We start from the raw sequence: 10428 nt of genomic DNA, 5'->3' as shown, positions 1-10428 counted from the left end.
ACTAATTTTTTAATTATTAGCTTAATTAATACCCTTTTTAATTACTATTATATATTTAATTTTAATATTTTATTAATAATTATATTTATAATATATAAAAAATAAAATCTTATATATTTAATTACTATTTTTAAATTATTATTAAATTAAAAGTTTATTAAATTATAATAAATTATAGTAGTAATTTATTAAGGGTATATTATTTAAGTAATCCTTTCTTTATTAGTTCTTTAATTTATACTTTATTTAAAGTATATACTTATACTAAATTAGGTCATAATAAGTAGTTTAATATCTCTTGTGCTATCTCAATGTGAAGGCTCCTCCAGATGTTCTTGCGGCAGGGTGTATTAGTACTAGTTAAAGGAGCATCTACAGAATAATGCTGCGGAAGAACTTCTCGTTGGCTTTCAATGGATTTCAATATTAGAGTCAGCTTCATCTCTTGCCTGGGCATTTGATCGCAAGGGCAACGAGTTTTGCCCGGCTGGGAAGTAGTTTGTCTCCAAATACTGTGATGTCTTTATGGTGACTATGCTGAAGCAACTGTCCACCATGAGGTCATCGCAGCCTTCATCGTGAGGGTCAAGACATGCATGGCATACTCTCGCGGATCGTGTTAGTCGACACAGCAGCTCTTTTGTAACGATATACACTGTCTTTGACTCTATTTCCTTCTCAGACTGGATTGTGTCGATGACACGTAGTATGGCTTGTTTGTTGACGAATGGAAGGATATGTTTACGATAATGCCGATCGGATTTTATAAGCGCAAGAACTGTAGTTTTTGAATCTATGGCTTTAGAGATAGGGTTAAGTAAAGCGATAGCATCTATGAGGAAGCCTAAAAAACATCTCTCCGTCCCCGCGACTTCATAAGACTTGAAAATGATCTACGTCGTAGGTTTGGAAGAAGGAACAGATAATATCACAGCCTTGTAGATGGAATTTCACGCCATATTGGTGTCAAACCCTTCGCTGACCGAGAATCAGCGAAGCCCCACCCCAGTCAGTCACATATAACCCTAACCCTCTGTAAATAACTGTGGATTCACATTTTGCCCTAGCGGTCCAGTATCGACAAAATTTCATTTTTTTAGAACCGATACCCCCGATTATGTCCTCGTGAACTGCTAAGATCCATTGATGGCCGCGCTGGAACCGGTTGAAAGGTTGCTTTTTGCGATAATGGCCGCGGAAAAGGATTTCAAAGACAGCGATGACATAACATCAAAAACGGTCATCTCCGCTTGGGTCTCCCTCTTGATCCATTGGACCATCTCGATAGCGAGGAGTGAGTCGACCCCATAGCCATACAGAGGTTTCTCATCGTCGATGTCGACGAGATCGAGGTGCATCAGCTTTGCCACTCTGGCGACTAACGCGCCAGTAACAAGATGCACCGCGGCCGGCAAGTTATCGCATTGTGCAAGTTGATCTTTCAGTAGTGCCGTCTGCTTGCCGCCGCTCATTTCCATCTGGTCCTGCGAGCCGATAGCTGCTATCGCGGCGAAGCGTGGGTCCTCGAGAAAATACGGCTTCCTGACACCTGCTTCTCGTACCATGGCACCGGTCGGGACACCGTTAATGATTTGCGGAGGGCACCTCTTCTCTGCACTAGACATCTGGCCGGCGATGGCCAGCTTGACAAGTACGTGTAGCTCGGATTCGTCGACGCCAGTCAGGTCCCGCCATTCGAGGGCATCGCCGGCAGCCCCCTGGTCGGCGATGATGCCGATGCCCTTCATGATGCCCAAATCTATTGTCACGGCTGGCAGCCCAATCGCTTGTCGCATGTGCGCCAGGCCATCCTGGAATGCGCATCCGGCAGCGTAGTTGCTCTGGCTGCGGCTGCCGATTGTGGCGATGAAAGAGCCAAGGCACAAGAAGAAATCGAGATCGCGCGGCGTCTGCTCGTGCAAATTCCAGCTGCCCTGGAGCTTTCCCTCTAGCGCCTCATTCCACTGCCGGAACGTCATATTGTATATGATGGAATCTCGGAGGACCGCCACGGACTGAATTACGCCCTTCACCGGAGGCATCTCTTTCGAGCATTGGTGGAGGGTTTCCCCAAGCGCATTGGCGTCAGAAATGTCACACTTATAAACACCAACGTTGACTCCTACCTTCTTGAGGTCTCGTAGGAATGCTTCCCGGAGGGGTGACGCCGCCCCTGATCGGGAGACAAAAGCGAGATGTTGAGCTCCGCATTCGATGAGCAAAGCCGCTAAGCTGCGTCCGATTCCACCAAGTCCTCCCGCAATCAAATATGTCTTGTCTGGGTCGACCTTAACGGCAGTGTTTGGATTATATAGCATGGGAACCACATCTTGCGGAGAGTAGGATAACGCGATCTTGCCCAGGTGCTTGCCTGCTTGCATAAGCCGCATAGCGTCCTCGACCCGCGAAGCCGGGTATACAGTCAGGGGAGTGATAGGTTTCAAGAAGCCTTGCCTCAGAAGATGAAAGGTATTTCGAAGGAGTTCCGCCAACATGCCAGGTCGAGCTTTGGAGATATACTTCAGATCGATCGCGGCAAAGGTAGTGTCTTTCAGGAATGGCCTCATATCCAATGCCGCGTTTCCCAACAGGTCCTTCATGCCAATCTCGACGAAAGTGCCAAACGGAGCCAGACAGTACCAGGTGTGCCGCAACATCTCTCCTGAAAGTGAGTTAAGGATGCAATCTACTCCTTTGCCATCAGTCAAACGGAGCACCCCTTTAGCGAAGCTAGCATCACGCGAATAGAATATATGGCTGTGAGGGATATGGTACTTCTCGTGTAGCAGATCTCTCTTCTCGGGAGATCCAACTGTGGCAAAAAGCTCCAACCCGAGATGCTGCGCGAGCTGGATGGCGGCTTGGCCGACTCCGCCAGCCGCCGCATGAACCAAGATAGACTGGCCTTTTTGGGCGTGGGCAACGTTCACGAGTGCGTGATATGCCGTGCAGTGCGCCAGCGGGAGGCACGCAGCTTCCTCGAAGCTCAGACCTTGGGGAATATGTTGACACGCGTCCGACTTGCTTCGTAGGACTGTACGATGCGCGCCGTGCGTGAGAGTACAGATTTTGTCGCCGGACTTGAATTCGGTCACGTCCCTGCCGACACGGAGTACCACCCCGCTAGCTTCGAATCCTAGAAGTTCATCGGAGATCTGGTCCATCAGAACCATGACATCTCGAAAGCTGAAATGCCGTTAGAATGGGGTCTCCAGAGGATTTGAAAATGAAGTGACTTACTTCAATCCGCTAGCTCTCACTTGAATCTCTACCTCATCATCTTCGAGGTCAACACTTCTTTCAGAAGCTGACCTAAAGAACAACGAATCTAGCATCCCAGGATTGCGCACGCAGAGCTCTTTCGGCTCACCGCCGGTGCCCAAGGACCGTAGCTCTATGGCTTCACCAAAGGCTAGTTTAGAGAGCTGCTGGCTTGTATCATGGTCAAGCATGATCCGGGAGATATTGATGAAGCCCGACTCTTCTTTAAACTCATTATCTGCCGTGGTGCTGCTGAGAAATCGGTAGACGATTTCCGCTGCTGAATCAGCACCCGAGAGACTGGTCTCGAGGCTCAGCTGCAGAGTCCTGAACCTCAGGCCAGAAATTTCAGAGCAGAGAACCCGCGCGAAACCAGTAACGGTAGAGCAGTGAGGCTCGCCCAGAGCTGTAACCCAACTTAGGCTTGTTGTCTCCGTAACGACGTCTTTCACAGCGGCGAAGTCCTCTTCAGTCAGCTGGTTCAGAAAAGGCGTATCGTACTCTAGGAGGCTGAGGACGTTTGTATCTTTGAAATTGGTTCTGCTTTCACCCCAGCTGATAATACGGACAGAAACCGATTTCGCTTCTAGCATCTTAGCCAGCTCGGAAATAAGGGCGTTGACACCCTCCGGACTGTCCCTCCTCTTGAGAACAATCAGCTCGTCCCGCGACAAGGATATACTTGATACAATGGATGCCTTTGTTGCAACTATAGTTGTCAGACCATAGAAGCGTGGGTCGACACCATCGGAATCAACAAAATCCACTGCGAATCCCGCCTGTGAGAGGAGGTCATGAATGAACCCCAGTTGGAGCGGGCGGGCCGAGCCATCGTCACGCTTCCTATCGAATGTCAGTTTTGTGATTCGCAGCTTGAATATATCGATATACCCACTTCCACCAATTGCAAAGGATGCCTAAAGCTGGAAGAGCTTGTAGCCGTGGCTTCGTCAATTCCACAAGGCAGAGCCTCCCACCGTCGGCCAACAGCGATTTCAGAGACAGGACTATATTTTCCGCATTGGCAGCATCTGATATAATGTTGAAGCCAACAATGAGATTATATGATTTGGGCTGAATACCTTGGTCCCCAAGGTCCTGTTCGACGTCCAGAGTACTGTAGCTAACTGGGAAGGTAGTCGATGCGGCAGGCCCCTGTCGCAGTCTCTCGATCTCATCCGCATTTGGCGACGCAAAAGTGTATTTAATCGACGCTGGAAGAGTTGCCGCTGAGCCCAGAAATGATGGTTGTGCCGCATTCCTGTCGCAGTCCAGCTCGAGGACCGCAATCCTTGGCTCCGTGTGCGCGATTGCACTAATAACCTATTGATGTATTAGCGGGCTCTGCCGAGGGAAAACTAAAACTTGCATTGGTGACTATATCTGGAAATGCATTCATTCCACTCTGCCGCTTGATAAACTCGCGAATGCTTCTCGAGCCGTCAAGCAGACAGGCCGGATCAAGGTCGCCCATCAGAACTCGAGTGAGCGTCGTTTCGAATTTGGTCTCCGCCGGACCGGCAGCGCCGCCCGCCGGCTTGTTGGGGCTCTGTTTTAGCTGCTTGGTGATCCATCTTGTGGCGTTCCGCAATTTCACTGTCAAGGTGCGGCTTTCCTCTGCGCGGTTGATTGCGCTTTCTACGGCCCCCATGGCTGCTCGCTCGCTTATGAGGACGTTTTCGGCATCACGGGTGGCCGGCTGCGTTGTGTCATACATTACTGACTTCCACTGAGAAGATTGAAGAAGATCGACTGCCGGAGCCCATACCGCCTTGCTGGCCATCGCCTTCGCCGGCGTGTCTTCGACGAGATCACTAGCAGCAGATGGCACCTCAGTGAGGCGGAGACCCTTCACTATCACAGTCGGATTACCGTTTGTATCCTCAAACATGGAAATATCCGATGTGATGTCGCGGAATCCTAGGCTTCTTGCCGTGGACCACCCGCAAAAATGCGCACCTGCAGAGGAAGGGATGTTGGCGTCGATGGTGATTTCGTCAATAGACTTGACTACAAAAGCGCCTTTGACTCTTCCATGTTTAGCGACAATAGCTGCAAGAGCCGAGTGGAACATGCTCTCGAGACAGGTGGGGTGGATGGTATAGTATCTCTTGGGTGGTTTGTTTCTCGACTCGGGCTCGGACTCCGCCTTCGCAATTTGGACAGTACAGCAGCATCGCCCGTGGGTATCGTAATGGATATTCTTCAAGCCCCTGAATGACGGACCATAATGTAGACCCACGCTGTCCAGTTGGCTGTAGAACGAGAGGGTATCCTTGGCGGTCGTGCATGACTCCAGAGCGGCAGCATAACTGCTTCTGCTGCTCTGCTGCTCCATCACAGTCTCGTCGCGAGCAGCTGGGCTCATCTCGTCTCCACATTCTATCGATAAACGCCCAGAACAGTTGAGAGATAGCTCCTCCTCCGTATTTGAGGATGATGAGATCTTAAACTCGTGCCAGGCGTCCCCGGAACTGAAAGTGCCATTAGCAGGTGGGGTCAACCGGACGATGACCTCCGTCGCAGACTCTTCCGTCATCACGATGGGCTTGTTGAAATGAATTTCTCGGAGCCTGAGCCGCGTCGGCGCATGGCTTGGCTCGCTGACTTGGATCGCTGCTTCCACCGCCATAGCTAAGAATCCGGCTGCTGGATATAGAATGTTGGTCTGAACTTTATGGTCACGAACCCAAGGTTCGTCACTAGCGCGTAGAAAGCCTCGCCATAAGTGTTCAGCTGTGCCGACAGCAGGCCACGGTGCTCCCAGGGAATTTGACTGGACCGACGATCGCTGCTTGAACTTCCGAGTCACTCGAGACTCCGTCCAGTATGTCTTTGTGTGATTCCAAGAGTAGGGGGGGAGATTGACCAATATTGGCAGGTGGCCCGCCAAATCCCGCGCAGCTGTTGCACCGTTTATGGCCGCCATATCGACAGGCAGGCCGTGGCAGACTAAGTCGCCGGCAACAGCCAGCACAGTATCAATCGCGTTGTTTCCGCGGCTCAAGAGTGAGCTGTACTTGACCTGCTGGAGGCCGTGAGCTTGCAGCACCTGCGTGATTGGACCTTGTAGAGCCGAGTGCGGCCCGATCTCGAGTATCAACTCCACCGCAGCGCCTGTTGCTTCGTCTTTTTCGTCCTTTGGCCGGGCAAGCTGGTATACCGCTCCGGCGAACAGCACCGGAGAGACCAGGTTTCGCACCCAGTAGGAGGCGTCGAGATCACTGGGCTGCAACACGGACTCCGTCACGGATGTGAACATCTGTGGCGCATCGGAACCAACATCTCTAAGTTTGAGGCCCTGCAGGGCTGCAAGGTATGCGTCCTCGACGACTTTCATATGATGTGAATGATACGCCGTTGCGACTTTGAGCTTTCGAGCGAAGATACCCTTTTTCTCGAGCGCTGTTTGGAGCTCAGCTACGGCAGTATCATCCCCGGATATGGTGACGCTGGAGGGGGCGTTGACGCAGGCGACAACGCATTGGCCTTCCGTGACGCTCGTGGCGATATGTGTCTCCGCAACCTCTCGGGAGCAGCCAACCGCCATCATTGAGCCCCGAAGCTGTGGTGCGAGACTGGTCAAGTTGGATGATAGCTTACCGCGCCAATACGCAATGCGCCAAGCATCCTCTCGCGCGATCGCACCGACGGTGTAGGCGGCGGCGATCTCGCCGCTCGAGTGGCCGACCACGGACCGGGGCAATATTTTCCAAGACCGAAGTAGCTCGACCAGCGCAATTTGCAAGATGGTACACAGCACCTGGCTATGTGAGGAATGATGAACATTGGATGTCGCTTCCTCACGCTGCAATTCTTCGAGAGGGGACCATGTGCAGTCGTCATTGCGGAGGTATGCGTCTGCTGCTTCCACACTTTCCCTAAAGACTTGGAAATCGAGCAACTCAACTCCCATACGTGCCCACTGCGCGCCTTGCCCCGTGAAAACAAAAGCGAGCCTTGGGTCTGCGAAGGAGCGCACCTTTGGAAAGTCCTTTGCTTCCAACTTTTCACGCAGCTGGGAGACTGTAGAGGCGCTGCAATATGACTTCCAGGGCAAGCGAGACCTTTTTTCGTTGAGAGTAAACGCAAGGTCCCGCAGGAAGTCCGGAGAGGTCCCTTGATCCATTTGAGACATGTTCAAGTACTTTAGAAGGGCATTGCGTTGGCGATTCAGCCCTGATGAATCGCTGGAGCTCAACAGTAGAAGAAGGGGCTGCACGCCTCGAGATTCCTGTCCCACGCTACAGGAACGTGTCGGAACAGGATCTTGCAGCTTGAGCTTGATACCCCGCCGAGCAAAGTAGTGGTGAGCGTCATCAAGGATGGCGTGAGCATTCGACCCGCCGAAACCGAACGAGTTGACACTGATGCGGCGAACATCATCGTCGGGCCAGGGTATCTGATCAGTTGGTACGGCCAAATGCCACGAATCAAACGGAATTCTGGGATTTGGGTTCTCGAAGAACAGGTTCTTCGGGATGGAGCCATGCTCCAGTACGTACACTGCTTTGATAATACCCGCTAGTCCAGCCGTTGCCTCCAGATGGCCGATCTTGTCCTAATGTCAGCAATACTACAACGCGACGGGTGATGTGGCGAGGTTCGATCTCACGTTAGTTTTCACCGAACCGACCCACAGCTTGTCGATTCCTGCATCTTTGCGCGCGGCGCCGATGGTTCTTGCGATGGCTCCCAGTTCTTCAAAGTCACCTGCCTGGGTCCCCGTCCCCTAGGCCATGTCAGTACTGCGCGCGCTGGAAGATCATAGAAAAGTGATTCACATGGGCTTCAAAGTATCCGGTGTCCTTGAGGTCAAGCCCAACAGAGCGGTACGTCTCCCGGATCAGAGCTTCCTGAGCTTGGCCGTTGGGCATTGTGAGACCTTTTGTCTTGCCATCTTGGTTGGAGCCAGTGCCGCGTATGACGGCCCGGATAGGATCACCATCTCTAATTGCGTCCTCGATCGGCTTGAGAATCACAACACCAAAACCCTCTCCTCGGCCGTATCCATCCGCAGAAGCGTCGAATGCTTTGCAGAGACCATCGGGGGACAGAAAGCCTTGATTTGACAGAGTCAAGAACATGTTTGGGCTTAGGAGAAGATTGGCCCCGCCAACGAGCGCGACCTTGCAATCACCAGCCTTCAAGCTCTGGCAAGCGATATGTAGGCCGACCAAGCTGGAAGAACAGGCCGTCTCGAGGGTAATGCTCGGCCCTCGGAGATCAAAGAACCATGACAGTCGGTTTGCAAGCATCTCAGCCTGCATACCAGACAAACCATAGGTAGGGGCTGAATCTGGGTCGTGAAACTGCATCTCTCTCCAGTCGTGAGAGAACGAGCCAACGAAGCAGCCGGTCTTACTTCCCGCTAGCCGATCCAGGGGGAGACCGGCGTTCTCGAAGGCCTCGTATGAAACTTCAAGCATCAGTCTCTGCTGGGGATCCATTGCGATTGCATCCGGCCGGGAGAGAGAGAAGAAGTTCGCATCGAAGGCCGAAATATCGCCGTTCAGGAAGTGCGCGCGTTCAGTGGTGTTAATGTTTTGCCGCCCCTTTTTCCCGCTGTAAAACCCATCGTTGTTCCATCGATCAAGCGGCACCTTGGAGACAGCCGCTGTTAAAGGGAAAACCCGTGTGGACTGGTCAGAGATATCGATCCCCATCAAACGGTCGGGAAAACTTCTACTTACATCTACCGTCACACAGCATCTGCCAGAATTTCTCCGAGTCAGTTGCATCGCCGGGGAAACGGCAAGCAAGACCAATTATAGCGACAGAATCCTTGTCGCTGGAGAAACTAGAAGAATCATCTTGAGTTGCCATATTGCCGAGGAAGACGATGAGAGAATCTAATTTAAGCCTTGTATAAAAGTATACCAGAGTTATTAGTAGGATAACCCAACGATATATATTTGAAAATATATATCGTTGGGTTATCCTACCCTAGAGACATGAAGAAAAGGGGGTAAGTGCGTGTTGCAAGGGAACGACCTTTCCTTGGTCCAGTCTCCACAGACACCAAAAGCTTCTTCTGCGGGCATTGTATCCCTTTGAAGTAGGTAAGGCACCTCGCAGGTATTTGATAATGACTTACCTTTGTTAGCAATGCAGTACGCGATTATAACCTAGGTCCTAATGGAATAAAAGCTATGGAAATTATAATATAACTTATTATAAAAATATTTTCTAATATATTAATTAAAAAAAAAAAAAGAAATTAACTTAAAAAGTTTAAGTAATTTATAATATATTAAAAATATAAAGGAGGTTATATTTATTATTAAAAGGTTTAGTAAAGCTATAATAGCTAAATTAAAGGAAAGCTATGCCCTAGCCTTTAGTTTAAAATCTAAAATTAATCTATAGCTTAACTTAATTAACTATAGTTAACTAAGTTAAATTTTAAAAATTTAGGCTATAAAGTATAACTAATTAAAATTTAAGATTAAACTTAAAATATATAAAAAAGCCTAAATAATAAAGTTTAAGTATAATATAAGCTTTAAGCTTATAATTTATAATTTAATAACTTAACTAAATTAAATAGGATTATTTTATTAAGTTATAAAAGGTAATAATAATTTTTAAAAATAAATTATATATATAATATAAAAGATTACTTAATAAAATTATATACTTACTTTTTAGTAAAATAGCTAAGTAAATAACTAAATTTATAATTAATAAGATTATAAATTTATAATTAGAAGCTTTAAAAAAAAAAAAACTAAAATTAAGTAAGGTAAAGTATAAGCTAAATTAACTAAAGGGTATTAAAAACCCTAAGCTAAGTAAAAGAATTAAGAAAACTATTAAAAAAGTTAATAAAGTAGCTATATATAAAAGCTTTTTTATAATTAGTTTTTTTTAAGTAGTTTATTTTTTATACTTAGGAGAAATATATTAAAAATATAATATTATTATTATAAATTTAGGCTATACTTAAATTAATACTTATTTAACCCTAGGTTAAACTTAAATTAAACTTAAATTAATAATAAGCTTAATTCTTATAGTTTTTACTAAGGTTTTAATTTAAACTTATAATAAACCTAAGGAATTATTAATTAAATATTTATTAAGGTAATATATATATATATTTAATATTCTTTTTGAAAAATTATAATTTTATTTATTTAAATACTTATTTATAATTATTATAAA

The 10428-nt window shown here is 47.7% G+C and overlaps 1 protein-coding gene across 1 annotated transcript; it reads right to left on the bottom strand.

Annotated features, from left to right (window-relative positions):
- Positions 1 to 1133: 1133 nt before the first annotated feature.
- On the bottom strand, positions 1134 to 9087 carry Triagg1_10981 (uncharacterized protein; the record flags this gene model as incomplete). Its single annotated transcript, XM_062895112.1, has 7 exons — positions 1134 to 3186; positions 3241 to 4104; positions 4157 to 4584; positions 4640 to 7816; positions 7877 to 7993; positions 8046 to 8878; positions 8955 to 9087. The coding sequence occupies 7 exons, from the start codon at positions 9085 to 9087 to the stop codon at positions 1134 to 1136; spliced, it is 7605 nt and encodes a 2534-aa protein (XP_062750064.1).
- Positions 9088 to 10428: the final 1341 nt, after the last annotated feature.

The sequence above is a fragment of the Trichoderma aggressivum genome, assembly GCF_033847375.1.
Source record: "Trichoderma aggressivum f. europaeum strain CBS 100526 chromosome Unknown scaffold_106, whole genome shotgun sequence".
In the NCBI taxonomy this organism is placed as follows: domain Eukaryota; kingdom Fungi; phylum Ascomycota; class Sordariomycetes; order Hypocreales; family Hypocreaceae; genus Trichoderma; species Trichoderma aggressivum.
The sequence above is the reverse complement of the archived record's forward strand: the minus strand, read 5'-3'. Positions and strand labels throughout refer to the sequence as shown.